The sequence below is a fragment of the Patagioenas fasciata genome, chromosome 2 (assembly GCF_037038585.1).
Source record: "Patagioenas fasciata isolate bPatFas1 chromosome 2, bPatFas1.hap1, whole genome shotgun sequence".
Taxonomy (NCBI): domain Eukaryota; kingdom Metazoa; phylum Chordata; class Aves; order Columbiformes; family Columbidae; genus Patagioenas; species Patagioenas fasciata.
Window position 1 is genome coordinate 135,629,863 of NC_092521.1, and position 17,776 is coordinate 135,647,638.

Consider the following 17,776-nt stretch of genomic DNA (forward strand, 5'->3'; position numbering starts at 1 on the left):
TCCATTCTGTATTACTTTTTTCTATGAGCCTGGGAATCACAATATACTCTTCCTCTCTGATTCTGGAAATCTGATTAAAATTTTTAGTATATTACTGGTTTTGAAAGAATTCCGTGGTCATATGCAGATTAATACTGGGAGTATTTTTAAGTAGAAGATGAAGTGATAAAGACCGAAGATGGAAATAGCTGTGCTATATGCTGTTCTGGGTTTATAGATTGCATCTGTTGCTGTGTCTGCTAAACTGCTGTCTTTTGCCACCAGTTTAGAAGAATCAGGTCCTAGCCTGGTTCTGGGAGACCAGATGTGTAGGGAAACATAAACACCTAAAGAAGTCAGTTATTTTAATGTCATTCCAAATTATAAAGAGAAAGATTGAATAAATCAATCTTTGTAAATGAAACTGCATTCATTTATTTCTTTTGGGCTGTTTATAACACTTGAAATGTTAAATCACATTTTTCTTTGAATAGGAAAGGCAGTTGTGAAAACATGTGGTTTCTAATCTGAATTACTGTTTTGATCTGAATATGCCCCCAAATGAATGCGTGTGTCATCCTGTGCTTTTTGACCTTAATTTTTTAATCGGGAAAAGAAATTTTTTAGACATTGGATGTAAGAACCATAATATAGCAGCTGCATATTACAGATATGTTGTCAGCTCTGTAAACACAATGAGTCATATGAGCAATTAAATAATTTAGTCAAAGATAGAAGCTTCTGCTAATACCTGGGATTTATGTTTATGACAGCAGCTACAGTTTTGCATATCTGCTCAGTTTGCTGGCATGCCACACTTCTTGAAAACCATAAAAAGTGAAGACTTCAAGAGCTTTTTCTTTTTCCCATAGTAATAACCCTCTCATATTGGTATCTTTCTTCTGATTGTCAATAAACCTTCCAAAAGGCTTGCAGAAGTTTTAATGATGGGAATTAGACTATTTTAAAGAAAAAACCCAATCCTATTCTGTGCTGCCCACAGCAGCTTTTGTGTGGCTTTTTCCACATCAGTTAGACTTCTGTGATAGTTTCTAGAAAGGTTCTTCCTGTGCTGTCCCATTTTTGCAAAAACTCAAAGTACTCGGTCTTGTGAGTTACTGTCAACAGAACCTGTCAATAGTGTTCTCAACCATTGCTTTAGTTTGCTAATTTATGGCTTCTTACATGTATTCTTTTTATTTTCACATTTTTAATATCAAACTGAATGTGTCTCATAATGATTTTGATATTGTCTACTTTTATCTATGTGAGCTTGCATTCTGTAGGTGTTGCTCCACACCTTAGCAAACCTAAGTGGCTGTGGGCAGATGGAGGACTCATTGCTCTGTTGATGGAGTGTGCTTTTAGCAGAACAAAACATGCATTTAAATAAGAAACTGTGAGTTAAGAGGGTTCTGCATTCTTCAGTTCTTCATCATATTTCTATACTTGAAGAATTCCCTCACTGTTTTACATTAGTTCAATAAAAAGAGTTCTTGACAGCAGGGGACAAAGTGTGTAGTCTGGCGCTACTGACACAATTAATTATTGTCATGTTGCAGTCATCATTTTAATGTGGAATCTCAAAAGCCCTTTTACATTACTGCCTGTGGCTACATAGTTCCTTGCTTTCCAGGAACCAAAAGATGTTGAAACAGAATGAAAGAAATAATAAAATCTTATTTTATTTTTTTTAAGGCCTGATCAAAAAATAGAAGATACAGCAGAAACCAATGCCGAAATTCTTGCTCGTCTCACTTCTGCGGTAAGGTCACTGTATCAAAGTTTGTACTGAGCATGTTTGAAATATTGTCGTGTTTTGGATCCTTTCAAATTAAAGACTTAGTGAGGAGGTGTTTGTAATGCAAACTATTTTTTGTCTCTGCGAGAAGGAAGCTTTACTGAGGTCTTAGTGTGCAGTCCCACAGCTATTAAAATGAGCGCAAGCAAGGACAGCTGCAGTTAGCTTTCTTGTAATCCATGCAATTCATGGCCCAGGAGATACCAGTTTGAAGGATCATGGTGATTTTTCTGCCAGGTAGCTTACACTCAGATCCTCTTGGTCAAGTGAGCATCAGTGTGAAGACAATGATGGGGTGGGGGAAAAAGGGAGAAAAAGGGTCTTGAAGGCCCTAATGTAGAGTGTCATAAACTGCTGAGGAGTCCTGCCTGGGTATCTGGCTTCCCAATTTTGTTTAGCCTCAATAAGCTCTGTCATAATAAACAACAGCTTATCCTGTCTATACTAGAATTTGGTGCATCTCGTTTCTCTTATTGTAAGATCATTGCTCTAAGCAGCAGAGAGACAGGACTCCAGAAAGTTAAGCTACATTCACTTGATCTAATGTAATCTGTATGATGGTACAGAGTGCACCCTCAGCAAGTTTGCAGGTTATGCAAAATTGGGAGGGATGGTCAATACAGCAGATGGGTGAGCTGCCGTTCAGAAGGACCCTGACAGGCTAGAGAGATGGACCAACAGGAGTCTCATCAAGTTTGACAAAGGACAATGCAATGTCCAGCATGTGGGAGAAATAACCTCATGCTCCTGTACAGGCTAGGGGCTGACTGGCTGAAAAGCAGCTTTGCAGAAAAGGAGGTGGGGGTCCTGGTGGACAGCAGGTTGAACATGAGCCAAGAACATGCCCTTGTGGTAAAGAAAGCCAACTGCCTCTTGGGCTGCATTAGTAGAAGCATTACCCTTATGTTAAGGTAGGTGATCATTCCTGTCTACTCAGCACTGCTGTGACACATCTGGCATTCTGGACTCCCAGTACAAGACACATGTGGAGGTAACGGAGTGTATGTGAATGACCATGAAGATGATCAGGGTCTTACAAGGAGAGGCTGAGAGAATTGGGAGTTGAGCTTGGAGCACATAAGACTATGGGAGGATCTAATCAATGAGTATAAATACCTGATGGAAGGGAATAAAGAAGATGGAGCTAGGATTCTCTCAGTGGTGTCCTGTGGCCGGACAAGAAGCAGTGGGCACTGGCCTTTCTCCTGTTACTTGTTCCTTACTGTTTTTTGTTACCAGGTGGTGTTTCTGTTGTAGAGCTTCACTTTTCACATTCACCGCACAATCGGTGATTTTTTTTTTTTTTTTTTTTTTTTTTATGATTCAGCCAGTCTAGAATTGATTAGTTAGGGAAATGCACTCTTGGTTTTAAACAACGGTTATGGAGATTGTAGAAGATTAATAGCAAAAGCTGTGGTGAATTGATGCCAAGTCAGAAGGGCAGTGGAGGAAAAACTACAGAGGTTTCTTTCTCATCTTATTTTGTGCCTAATGTGCCTTTTAAGAGCAGAGTCAGATACAAAGGACAAGAAACTAATGTGTCAAGGCTATCACTTTTTCTTTATGCTTTATTCTAAAATGGAAGCAGCATAGTCAGTCATGATAACTGAATGGAGCCTATGGAATTATATGCTCCATTACAATGAAGTACCGACAAAACTGTCAAATTGTAAAGGCAGCTGACATGCAAGCATTGTAAAGTGCCGTTTGAGATATGTTTGAATTGGATAAATTTTGGTCATGAATTTTTAAGAAAATATAATGATCACTCCTGGGCTTACAGAAGCATTCCAGAGTTGTCATGTGTCCCGTGTCATCTGTGATAGAGCAGCTTCATATTCCATGTCTTATTTCACTGTCTGCTAAATCCAGAGCACTATGGGTTGGCTACAAATTTTTCCACTGCAAAAGTCCTACCTCACCTCGTGATGAGACAGAAGAGAATATCAGAATGTTAATGCAGTGTATCTGGGAAATAGAGTTTTCTGGTGCTTTAGGACATCATCCAGTACCACATTTATTTAGAGTCCATTGAACTATCATTATCTGAGATGCAAAAATCTGAATTAGATTATTTTCTTTATCAAAATGCTGCTTTTTCAGAGCTTTTTATTGCAGGATTTAATTTTATGATTCTGTAAGGACTGCCACTTTGTCTCTAGATCTGAAGTCCCATTTTGCAGTGACATCTAGAATACTGTTTTACAAAAGATTACTATAGGCAGCAAAAAAATGGAGGAGGGGGAAAGCAGAGGTGGTCTACCAGATGCGCAACTATGTCTTCTATGATACAATTACTCAATTCATGGATAAAAGAAGAGTAGTTGCCATGTGCTTTTGAAAAATCTCTACCTCTGTCCTTTGAAGATGAAACAATTTACCATATAAACATGCCATTTGTATTTAATCCAGCAGAAGTATATGTGGGGACCACTGTGTGCGCACTCTTGCTCTTTCATATTGCAAAAAATAAGACTGAGTAGGATGTGGTAACATGCCAACAACACACTCAAAATGTTCTTTTTCAGACTTTCATAACATTTCTGTAAATAATATGTAGTAATCTGGCCTTTAAACTGAATCAGTTTTGACATCTGCAATGCTACTCAAAATGGGTTAGTATTTAGATAGTGGTAGCTTTGTAGTGACAAGCTATACATATTAAACCAATTTTTTGTATTTAATATCTCAATTTATTCTGGCAGGCATAGATCTTGTTTGAATGTGTATTTTACTTCAAGTCCAGACTATTATCTTCAATGTGATGTGCAACTATCAATTTTGTCAAACCAGCAGTAACTGAAATCCTGTAAGAAAGAAGTATGATAATTCATAGCATATACACAGTGAGGAACGAATGTTGTACATGGATTTCCATTGATGTAATGATGCATAAGAACTGCCTGTCCATCAGAGATGTCAAGTACATTTATGCTAAAATAGACGAAAGGATATAGATTATGAAATTTAGGGACACCAGGCAAATCCAGAAGGATGCTCAGTAGTACCAGTTCTATGTGATTTGAGTGAGTCCTGTGAGAGGAAGCTCAGACCATCAGAATGAAACCCTTTGACGAAGGAACATTCGCTTAATATTAAGACCAGAGGAGCTTTTTTTCTCCTGTTTTAACTGAAGGACTTTGCTCAGATTTAGTAATATGCCAGATGCTTTCCTGGCACATAGCAAACAATGAGATATTTTGCATAACATAGACAAAATACAGAAAAACTGCCTTTGTATTGCCTGTGGTGTTAGCACTGTCTTTTAAACTTGAAAAGTGCCACCTTATAAGCAATACTGTCACCTTATGAGTAATACTGCAGATATAACCACAGGATTCCACAATGCTGCTTTTGATTCTGAGATGTTTTTTTCTTTACACTCACAGGTACATTTGCATTTTTCAATTGTTTAATTGGGTTAAGTGGTGTGTTTACAACCATTGCAGATGGTAGTGTCTCCTAAGGCTAATCTTGAGAAAATGTATCTATTAAATGCTAAAAGAGAAAGAATATACACCAGTGCACTCTACCTTACTGTCAGTAACCTGTGAGAATAGACCAGGTTTGGGGCATCGACATTGGTACCTCCTGCTGAGCTTAATGAAGGGAGAGGATCTGAGCAGTTTGGCCACAAGAAGTCATGATACTGTTATTCAGAAACAACTTGGGCTTTTATTGAAAATCCCACTCTAACTCTGGATAACTTGTGTGTATTATTACTAATTAATTGCTGCAAACAAGCAACTACATAAAGTTGTTTTTCCACAGAACAACTGTTCTTTCCCATCGTACTTGCAGTTTATGCTTACATTAACCATGATTAACAGTTCTCCAGACATGGGAATGAGTGTACAGGAAGGAAGGAAGGGAAGGTAATACTGCCAGATTGCACAATTGTGCTGGAAACAGGATGACATTTAAGAAAACTGTGGCACTGCCTTCATATTTTCCTGCTTGGAGTGGCAGAAAACTTTTTCCCTTTTCATAGGGCAGCATCAAGGAGCAGAAAAGATCCTTGTACCTTGCAAGGACAGCAAAAAAAGCTCATTGGTCCTTTGCCACAAGGGAAGGAAGGATGCAAGGACAGATGTATGACTGCCTTTGCCGCATGTAGAGCTTCCTTCTGGGTGACTACTTAGTATCTGATCAGCGGATGTTGGAGTTACCATTGTACTGAGATGTCCTGGGAAATTTTGTCTTCTCCTAGCAACCATTGCAGTCTCCCTTTCTGCTCAGCCCAAAATAACATTAAATATTTTTGTTTTACATTTTCAAACTTTTCTTCAGAGTTGTGAGAGTGGGATGTTGGCAGTTAGCAATTGTCTTACTTCAGGAATCCTTCATGGGCTTAGTGCATTATTCTGATTCTACCACGTCTTGAGAATGATGTTTGAAATTTCATATGCTATCAGAAATGGGATGTCAAAACTCCCACTGCAGAATAGCCTTGAGCTTTGCAAAGGCCTAGTAGACAAGGTGGCTCATAGGCATTGCAGGAGACTTTGTAAAGAGAGGTAGGACAATCCCTAGAAAAATGACTAGAATGTCCCATATTTTTCTTTTTTTTTTTTTAGTACTCCAGGTAGGCTGCCTTGGGAAAATGAGGGAAACTGAAAAAAACCGGGAGGGGTATGGAAGAATCTGAAAGCATGGATGGAGCAGAGGAAGGGAAGAACTGAGATGTATGCAGGAGAGAGTGTTTGGGGTGCTGTAGGTCAGGTGCAGGGCACTTGAAGTGGTTGCAATGGGACAGACAATGGCAGTGAGGAGGTATGAAGCATAAAAATAATGCATAATACAGAATTTTACTGTAGAAAAAGGAACAGACCTATGGAGGGAAGTGGATGTTGCGTTGAGCTGGGTGAAGGGACTGTAGCTGGTAGTGTAGAGATTATAAGGAAAATATAAAGAATGCAGAAAATGCAGAGACAAGAGGCTGCGGAAGGGAGCTGGCTAGCATGGCAGGGATGTTTCATCACAGGGTAGTGGGACAGCCTGTATATCTGGAAATCAGACAGCTGTTATTCCTGCATATTCATCTCGAGCTAAAGTTTGGTCCTGAAATGCTCACCCAGGCTATTAGGAGAGGTTGTTTCCTCCAGATGGCTCCAAAAAGCATATGTCAGTTATATATGTGAACCTCAGCCAAACCTCAGCATGGAGAGCTCGCTTATCCTGGAGTCACACAATAAATCCAGCATTACAGTGTATTCAGCAGAGGCAAGCCAAACATTTAACAAGGAAAGGAAGAAGCTTTAAGTGTGTGCTTGTGGAAGAGAGATGTTGTGCAAATAAATTACAGGTCAGGCTACTGAATTGCTCACTCCCTAAGGAATGTACAGTATTTACATTAAAAAAAAGTCACAAAATTTCCAGTTGAAAGGAAATAGGAAAAGTGACTATAGTTTGAAAACCAAGTATCTGCATAATTCCATATGCAGTTAACTGCTCCAAATGACCAACAACCTGTGTTTTACCAGTGTTGCAGTCTGTTTTATTTGACTGTGTCAATAACTATAACCATGCTTTCTGATATTTTAGGTACAGAGAGAACTGGCTGCTGTCATTGCCTTGAAAGCAAGGAAGTCAGGTGAGTTGGGCTGGACTTTAAAGGAGGTTTTGCAATGTTGTTCCTTTTTGTCATTTATTGAAGTATTTGAATTGTCATTGCGGTCTTATTAACATTGGGAAGCAAAGATAGGGGACCTCATTCCTCTCTTGTAGGAGAATCTGTGTGTATAGCACAATGCAATTACTGCCAAGCTTCACTTGCCCTAGCTTGTCACATCTAATGACCTAGCTGATAAAATCGGAATGTTACAGTTGAATGTGAACTTGAGTCTCTTTTTGGCCAATGTCACTGTTTTCACTGGGCTTGCACTTTAGAAAATAAACTTGTGTTTGTCTGACTTACATTTGAGACAAAACAAGTTAATAATTTACCTGTGTTTTCTTTTATGGCCTGGCATCTCATGCCATCTTGGCTGTGTTTTACCTGCCCAGTCAGGTGTATTTCTTTATGCTAAAATAAAAGACCAATTTCATGCATGAGGATGTTCTTTCCTAAAGACTTGTCTATACATGCAGATGACTGTAGAGGCACGTCTATGTTATCAGGGCAGGAGAAAGGGAAAGATGAATGGACAGTTGAAAATCTGGTGATAATGGTGCAAAGACACTGAAATATGTGGTCATCTCAGCTCTGTCAGGATTTGGTAGTGCAGCCACTTTATGAAGGTAGCTGCATTGCTGAGCTGCAGTGGAAGCAAGAGGCTTTTGTTTTCTGGGCACTGCACAGGAACTAACAAAATCTACTTGATCAGACCTGACTCTAGACAAGGTTAACCCTCTGGAGTTCTCATGTATAGCGCAGTTAATCTGCAGCCAGGCCACACTGTCTATGGCAAAGTGAGAGTCGAATGTATTTCTAGAGTAAAACAGAGGTGGAGTTGACTTAAATTATTGGTGTGTTCCCAAAGCCATTGAGATCTTGGACAGTATTTTCACTGAGCATCTCTCGTGATCTTCAGTGATTTTTCTAGGAATTGAGATCACAAATCTTGCACATTTTAAGCTATTTTCTGACCTGTTAATAATACTGTGTAATAATAACATCTGTGTCTGTCTATCTGTGGCCTAAAAGTTCAGCACAAAAGTTATTACACACAACACACACACTACACACAAGATGATATCTTAAACTGAAGGCAAAAGAAGATGTGGCTGGCAAATCTGCAAATATTTCCTTGTGAAAATGTAAGTATTACAAAAACATTGTAGACACAATTTGATGCATGTTTGCCTGGAAATAGAAGTACTTATAGGGTATATTCATGGTCCTCTGTAAATGTATATGTGCAGAAGGTAAACACAAATCGAAGTGTGAATTCAGACCTAAATTCCTTCTGTGCAACAGCTTTCCTTCTGAAACTGCTATAGTAGTTTATGATGTTAATATCGCTCAGTTGCTTGCCCTTACCTGCTCTCACCCCAGTCCCACCTGAATTCTAGTGGATGCACATGGAAATGTTTCTGGTCTGGTTCTGAGCAGGTTATTTGAAGGAAGGGCTGAGGGTAATCCTCTGTTTTGCTGTAAAATGGGCTAGGAGTATGGTGCCATGTATCTTTTTACTTAGTGCATATACAGTTCCAAGAAATCTCTTTCCTTCCTTCTCGGCAGTTGTGTCGGTAAATATTACTACTGCTACTGGTAACAAACAAAAAATCCACTCCCTGAAAGAGTTGATTTTAACCTGAATCAGTCTCATTCCATTCAGTGGATGGCTACGTAAACGGTTGTGTCAGTAGCAAATGGGATGGGGGCAGGAGTAGGAATGAGCTGCAGAAGATGAAACAGCTCTTGGAGTCTCCTTTATACTAGTACAACTGCAACATTGAGCAGGTAGAAATATTTTAGTTAAAAATCACAGCCTTAAATAAACACAGCTCCCTATAGAGCTTTAAAGTCCTGACCAGCCTTTCATAGTACATGAATGTAAACACTTACAGTATCAGTTTAGTTCTGAACAAAAGATACCTCTTTAGTCAGTTTAACTAGTGCATGCTTGTTTTTGAAATTTGCATTTCTTTATGCCTCATCTTGGATGACTGTAAAAAAAATGGCTACATGTTCAAGCATAACTGTAAGGTCTAATTTAAGTTAATGCCTTTACTATAGTAGGAGCAGAGTAAATTAGGGTGGTTGATTATGCTTTTTTATTTTATTGCTGGTGGTTAAATTCGCAGCATAGCAGTTACTGTTTGCAATCAAGCGATGGTATGCTGTGCCTGGTGAAGTGAAGCACGTTTCAGAGAAAGTACTTCTGGAACTAAAAGGCACAGTATCTTTTCAAAGATATTGTTCTTCTAGTCCTGTCCAAGTGTCCATATAATTCCAGGAAATAAACCAACAAAGATATCAGGCAAAGAGTTTATTTTGGCATGAAAAGAGTGGAACATGGCTATTGGGCCAGCTGCCCTGGTTGGCTTCCAGGCTGGTGTGACTGATGTGTTGCCTGGCTCATCCATCCTGGGACTCGAGACTGGGGAGCACAGGTGATGAGCATGGTCCAAACTTAGTGGCTAGAACCTGCCTGCAGTGTGTCATCAGTTCATTAACTGAAAGCTTTCCTAGAGATGGGTAGCCCAAAATTCAAAGCTGTTATGCAGAAGTTCCTGTACTGTTTTTGATGGTTTGGTGGTTTTTAAATTACAGTGTGTCAAAATATTTCCTCTAGATAGCTGGTTAGTGCTACCAGTAAGAGCAAACAAAAGAGTATTTTTGCTTCATGCAAGGACTATGTAATTTGTTCCTGAATTACTTTAATTTCTAGATATACCTCAGTCCTTAGAGAGGCACTTCAGTGATTTAATTATACTAGAAAAACTGGCTGATTAAAGCCTATTACTTGTCTAGGACTGTTGTTGTAATCACTAGGTTACATTGCATGAAAAGTGCTATACAAGCACACAAACACCACAGCTCCCTCTGCAAGAGATGAAGAGGGTCCAGCTAGGAAGGTTTGCTGTGCTTCGAGTGGGGAAACATCACTTTTGGTTATCAAGGTGAAACAGTTTATTTTTGTTTAAATGAAAATTGGGTTTGCTACTTCGTATATGTATATGAGAAGTGATAATTACAGCTCTTTCTGCTTTTAGGCCAGAATGGCTGTTTCAGAGATTTAGACACTGTATCTACTGACAAAATGCTTTGAAAACCAAGGTAAAGACCTGAGCCTGCTGTGGGGTAGGGCAGAGTATCAAATTCTTGGTAGTCCAGGATCTGACTTGATCTGAGTGTCAGCTACCAGAAAATAAAAAGTCAGTAGGGTGTGGGGCAGAATGTCTTTCCCTAGGAATTATTCTTCTGTTTTTATTGTGGGGTGGAAAAATAGGAGTAACACATAAAACTGACAGATTGCTGAAGGAAAAATGCAGAACCTGAAAAATGAAAAAGTTCTATGCTGTGGAAAAGGGCTCCATTTCCATATTTCAGATGTGTACTGTACATATCCCACTCCAATAGCAAGGTATAAGCCAATAGAGAGGTACTTGAGAGCCCTCATGCAGAGGGAGCTCAGCATTTTTAGCTTCTTTGCAAAAAAAACTTTTAAAAAAGGTATAATTGATGTCTATAATCCTAAAGTTTTAATGGACCTCAGTAATACTGTTGATTAGAAAGTACATTTACATTTCATTAGAATAAAGCTCTCATAAAGTCGACCTAAGAGGGGAAAATGAGCTTGTGCACTTCTCTGTGGTTTATAAAAATGCATTAATATTGTTCTTGCTTTACCTTAGAAATAAATAGATTAAATGCTGTCTTCCTTGGTTTGGTAAAACATCTTGGGCAAGCAAGTCACTGGAGCAGAAGTTAACTTTGTTTTCCATTGTAGACACTTGGCATTAGAATTGTTCTGTTTATTTCTACCTTGCTGGTTTCTGATGGCTTCTACAAATGTGCTGAAACCTAACAGAAATGCAGCCTCCCGTCTGAGGGTTTACAAGGCTTGGTATTTATCTCAATTGCTTGTGATGGCTCATGACATGTTTCTTGTGTGTTAGAGATGGTAACTAAAACAAAGATAAAAAGCAGCAAATAGCCTAAGGCTAGAGGCTTTAGCCGGTGGTGTAGCTGCACAGTTACATCTGAACAGATCAAAATCTGTCAGGTAGATGCTCTGAGCTGGTGTTAATCCCATCCACAAACAAGATCCTTGTACTTATGTGCACGAACCTAGCTGTACCCCGTGACATCACACAGCAAATTCCTTTAACTTTACATTTAAAGGAAATTCTGTAATTTTATTCTTGTAAAGCACCATTGGCAAGAGCATGGCTCTCGTCCTTGTGTTTCTGAATACAGGGGCTAATTAAGATGACGGCTGACAGAGTATGGATGAGGTAGGAAGAGGGTGACAGCAGCTTCTCCCCAGGTGTTGTGGGAGCAGCCGCAGGGCTGTGGGTCCTTCTCACTCCCACTGTGAAGGGCAGGGCAGCCACAAAAGCCTTGTGTCTATCTTTGCTCCCTCTTACGAACAATATTCAAGTTTCTGCAATATGTTAGATACATTTTAGTCATGCCATTCTTAAATTGACAAGCTCTATTGATTTGGTTTTAAAATGGATCATTTATATTTTATTTATAATACTATGAATTTGGCAATCTATTAACTTTATATATGAGATCTTCTGGATTACCTCCCCCCTATTCTGACATATACCTATGAATAACCATCCCCCTTTTCTTTTGTATTGCTTCCCTCAGGACTTACTGCCTATGTGATTTGCTTAGTATTTTTATTTCAGGGCAGATGATTTCGTATGAAGCAGTCACTGGGGCTTGAGCTTTGCCGACATGAATGAAAAGCAAGCTGTGAGCAGCTATTCCTTCTCCCAGCTGCCACGCCACCTCTACAGTGCTGCTGTCAGAGCTGATGGCGTGACTCGGCTCTAACGCACTCCCGGCAATGTCAGCCCGGTTAAACTCATGAGAACAGCCAGGCTGGCTCAGGTTAAAAGTCCATACAGCTCCGATCCTACTGTGAGTAATGAGTAGGGGATGCTTAGAGTGGCGAAACAGAGCAAGTACAAACAGTCCTTCTGATGTGCGCACTCAGCATCTACCAGTCTGTGCTAGAAGGATTTTGCTGTACCCACACTGTTGTATTTTGTAGCCCTTAGCGGGCCTTTTTTCCATTAATTCGTCAGATTGCTTTTTGAGTCTGTTTATAATTCTGACCTTCATCACCTCTTGTGGCAATGAATCCCATAATTCTTTTGTGTGGTACATGAGAGTGTATTTTTTCTTGTTTGTTTTAAACACATTCCCCATGACCCTCACTCTGTTGTGATATTGGTATTTGGTGATGGAATGGATTATTCCCCAATTTCCCAGTTTGTCATCGTGCTATTCACGATTTTGTGTGTCTCTGTCATGCTCCTGTGAGCATCATTTCCAGGCTAGCCATTCCTCATACCAAATCTGTTCCATTAAATCTGATCATCTTTGCCACATCTTCTATTACATTATTTTTCAGAGGGGGTAGCCAGAGCAGCATGTAGTATTGAAGCAGCATGTGCTGGAGTTGGCACAAAGTGAGGGTGGCAGGTTCTTATCATCAGGGTGGGGAGGTGGAGGGATGTCAGAAGGAGCCCAGTAAGACGCTTTTGGCAGCATTAAGCTCTTTTATCAGCTTCATTAACTTCGGAAGCTGCATCTTTACCATTTCACCCTTTTTCCCAAATAGCACAGATCCTTGTGAGACTTCTTGGTAACTTTAGTGTACAATAATTAATAAAAACATTGTCATTTTGTACTAAATGAATATCCTATGTAAATAGTTTACTTGTAGAATAGACTTGTTAAATAGACATGGAAATCATTACAAATTTGGATCAGGTTTGTACAGATACTTGAAAAATGAGGTTACTTGAAAAATGAGGTTACAAATACGTGACCAAAGGTTTATTCAAGAATGGAGCAGTTCAGTATTGTGTTTAAATCTCAAACATATTAAGCACCCTTGAATGTACAGGTTTTGTAAACAAGCAGATATACAATATCTCTGGAGTAAAATGTGCACAGTTTATTATCACTTATTTTATGCCCACTGAAAAAAAGGGCATAAAGAGAGATGAAAGAACTTGCTCCTGTTTACAGAATAAAATGGCAGTTGTGCCAGGGAGGTGTGCATTTTCCTTTGCAGAAAAACTGAGAGAGTTAGGAGAGTGGGAAAAAGTTAATATCTGTAGGATTTTACTGGTTTTCTGTGTCCCCTTATGTCTCTTTTCAGTGGGTGTGTTTACTTGACTTAAGTAAGAGCTTATTTCTTTACAACTTTCAGTTCCTCCAACCATCCACTTCTCCAAAGCAAGGGCTGAACTTAGCAAAATGTGTGAAATAAGAATTCTTCTGCAAGTGTTAATAATGGCATTCATTGTGGAGAAATGGCCACTCAAAATAAAGGCTATTTCTGGTAGGTCTTAGTAACTTCATCTTTACTTTTTCTCTGTCCGATCCTTGTGTGGTTCAAAATAAAAGTTGCACCTGAAAACATAGCTAGTAATATTTTAGAAGTTACATTGTGCTTTGAGGATTTCACTTGAAGTAAGGGAGGTAATTACATTGGCTTCTTTAAGTGATCCTTTTTGAACATTTTATGCCTTACTGAAGGGAATCCCCTAGACTTCAATGTCTTGTTGCATCCCATGGGATTCTTCTATTACTCCTGAGATCAGGCATACCAGGAAACCAATAACATGGCAAAACAATGGGATTAGGCCCCTTCTAGCCCCAGGAAAGGGTGCTCATTGTGTTGGTGGGTCAGGAACACTATGTGCCTCTGTGCTGTGGCTGAATCGGTGGCTACTTGCTTTGTGCCCATCCTGGGCAATGCTGAGGGTGGGAAGTGCCCTGGGCAACATCAGTGTATGGACTACACAGTTACGGTCACTGGCCTTTGTGTATTCAACAGCTAATGTAAAGCAGAATGAACTCTGAGCAATGGAAAAAGAAGGAAAAGAGCTCCAAAGAGCTCTCTGCTGGGAATTACGCTGAGAGAGATCTTGGCAGCTTACGGTCTGGTTTTTGCAATTGTTTCAGAACTTTGGGCATAGTTCTTTTTGTGTTATCTCTGAGGCACTCAGGTATAAGAAACGAGCAATGCAGAATAGCTGTGTAGGTGACAGATGTTTTGCACATAGGCAAAAAGGGATTGCCTGGTAAAGTCAGAAAGACAGTAACTGTGCAAAAAAACAATTCCCAGGTGAATGTTTTGTTTCAAGTGCTTTGGGGGAGGCATTTACAGAGAGTTGACAGAATTTATTTATTCAGAGTCCTCTTTGTTTCCTGCTTCTTTCCTGGCTGTGCCTGGAGTATGTTTCCACAGAATAGAGAGCGGTGTTTTGCTTTGCACCACCCCACTCAGCGACTGCCCATAGTACCTCCTCGTTTGATCAGTTCCCAGCAATCATTCTCCCTGTGCCTGCTGATCATATAACGGGTCTCTTCCAACATCTCATTTCAGGCAGTACTGGTATAGATACATTCACTGCTACTTGATATATATATATATTTTTTAATATCATGCACTCAAGAATGAATGTCTAAAAGCACTGGGTAAAAGTTAAATCTTTCTGCATTCAGCCATCAAATGGTTTTCCTTGAGCTGCTATTGCTACAAGAGCATTGCTTTTTTCTGTTCCTGTAGTAGTCCTCCAGTGTTTGCAACTCCTTTTCCACCTTCTTCTTTTTTCCTTGATAAAAAAGTAATATGAGTTCATATGTTCACAGTGTGTGTAAAAATGTGCCTTTCCTTTGTATGTATCACAAAGTACCAGCTGCTGAAAACCAAACTTCCCCTGGCCACATGAATCAACAGTAGTTGATTATCTATTAAAAAAATGCCTCCCTTGTTTAGCCAGAGGTGTTTTACAAATTATGTTCTTCTAATGCACCATGACCTTGCATGAAATACAGGCCTTCAAACCCAAATGAAAGGCTTCAGTTCTGACAAATAAAATAAACAGAACTTCCTAACAAAACCAGTTGTACAATAACGTGAAAAGAACAGCAGCAAAGGCTCCTGGCCGTAATCTGACTGAGTTGGGAAATACCAGTGGCTTTACTTGGTATGCTCATTCCTTAATTTACAATGGCTATATAACACAGGCAGGCCTGAGTCTCGTTTAAACAGAAATTTGCCTTTCCTGTGGCCATTCAGAAGCAGTGGAAGGGAATGGTGTCTTAATGGTGTGTGGATCAGCAAGACCAAATCTACATCTGTCAGCCTCCTTTCTTACCACACTGGCTTTGCTCTGTTTAAATGGCAGATTCCTACCCTTGCTGTTATCTGTTCCTTTTGATAAACTTTGCAATGAGAGGAAATGTTTTTGCGTCGTTTTAGGGAGTCCTGTTTCCTATTTGAGATCTGAGAAATGGTTTGTAGCACCAGGACCCTAGGGAACTTATTTTTCTGGGTGGAAACTAGACCGGCATAATGAGTACCCTCTGTGCAAATTCAATATTAATTCTACACCTAAGGTCAAAAAGAAGTTAATGACCATTTTTTACATACAGAAATCAGTTATGAAACCAGCATTACATTTCATGCTTTTGTCATTTTAAAATGAAATAAAATATGGGAGTAATTTATGTTAAATTGATTTAAACTACGAAGCATAAATATCATGAATCCCAGATTAGTGTTTGAGATAAAATGGCATTATTGTCACTTGTGCAATAGTCCATTCCATATTTATTCCATCCCATGCTTGCTGTGCTGTATTAGTTACAAAGCTGCTGAACAATGCTGTAAGCGGGAGTCTCTCTTTAATATTTTTTGCATTTTCTTTGTTTCTTTAATTAGCTGATTTACTCAGCTGATTGCACAGCTGTCTGGGCAACACCCCCCAGGGGCCTGCCAACTGTTTCAGAGATATGTAGTGTACTCAGTGAAGGGAAATCTGTACAATAATTTGCATATATATATACAGAAATAGTGGGAAGGAATGAGAAAGCTCAAAGGCAATTTTTGTATCGCTAATAAAAGGAAACATGTTAAGGATGAGCTTAAAAAGCTTTCTCTTTTCAGTAATTTCTGGGAAAAGATTACAGTTTCATGGTAAATAAGGAACCAATTCTCAGTTGGAGGGTTTTATTCCTGGGATTATCACTGTCTTTTATAGACAGCTGTTGGGGATTTCAGAGGTATTCAGTGCTTGTTGGTTTTCCCCCTTTAATTCGGAAATAGGACTTGAAAAGTACAGGAGTATGCAGAAGGACCTGGTCTGGCTTAAAATCGTCCCCAAATCTGAGGTTTGTAAACCATTTACTTGCTGCTCATCTTGCTTTCCACTGCTCAGCGCTGGTGCCTTACATAAGCTGGAGGATCTGGCTTTTAGTTTCCCCAGTGGTATCAGTATGAGCTATTCAGCTTTTTTCCACGCTGATAAATTAATAAGCATCAGCAAACATTATAACACTGTCAAACAGCTCAGAGCTGCCATAGTAACCAGCCTCTCTAGATCTTGCTCTATACCCTCCACAAAGAATAGCAAGGGATACCACAAGCTCTGATGTTCAAAAGAACAGTAAAGTTTTCAAAAATAATGAAATTAGCTTAGAATTACGTGATTGTAAAGAAAAATAATTTTTTTAAAAAATCCTTGTTTGCTGCTTGTTTCTGAAAAGCTTCACGCTAGCAAGCTCCTTTGGAAACAAAACAGAAGAGAAACATGCCTCTCAAAAAATGTAGGATATAAGAAGAATGCTTGAAGTTGTGAGCTTCCCAGAAGCTGATGATAAATCAACTGGTGCAGGCTGCTGGCAATTCAGAGCACTGGAGCCTTCCCCCAGGGAATATTCTTGCAGATTCCTGAGGTCTTTTCAACAGTGATGCTTTGACAGGGACAGAAAAACAGGCTATAACCATCCAGCAGGGATGAGACAGTGAAAATCTGCTGGCTTGTCAAAGAAACAAAGTTCTTCTGGTCAGAAGTAGGATATTTACCACCTCCAAGGTGGTGTGTGCCTCCCATCTGTAGATGGCACACAGGTGCCTTTAACTTACTAGATAGGAAAAGGAGAAACATATATAAATTTTGATCACATAGTACTGAAAGGATTGAAATCTTACAAAGGGCAGAGTGGTTTGATGTTCTAGGATGTTAGCAGGTTAAAGAACAACACTAAATAATAAATGAACATCCTCATTTGAAATGAAAGAGCATCACTGAAACATGAGGGACATAGCCTAAGGGGTGACGGAGCTTTGTACATAGAGCAGAGCTGCCTCTGGCCTTGGAGTACTTAAAAGGGGCCTGTAAGAAAGATGGGAACAGACTTTTAGCAGGGCCTGTTGCAAAAGGAGAAGGGATAATGGTTTTAAACTAAAGAAGGGGAGATTCAGGCTAGACATGAAGAAGAAATTTTTTACAAGGATGGCGAAACATTGGACCAGGTAGCTCAGAGAGGTGGTAGATGCCTCATCC

General features: G+C 39.5%; 1 protein-coding gene across 1 annotated transcript in view; it reads left to right on the plus strand.

Moving 5' to 3' along the window:
• RAPGEF5 (Rap guanine nucleotide exchange factor 5) overlaps positions 1 to 17,776 on the plus strand; it is a 158,878-nt gene that overhangs the window by 37,869 nt on the left and 103,233 nt on the right. Inside the window, exons 6-7 of the mRNA XM_065832436.2 lie at positions 1,678 to 1,744; positions 7,325 to 7,373. Coding sequence (XP_065688508.1) covers positions 1,678 to 1,744; positions 7,325 to 7,373 — 116 coding nt within the window. The remainder of the gene's footprint in view (positions 1 to 1,677; positions 1,745 to 7,324; positions 7,374 to 17,776) is intronic.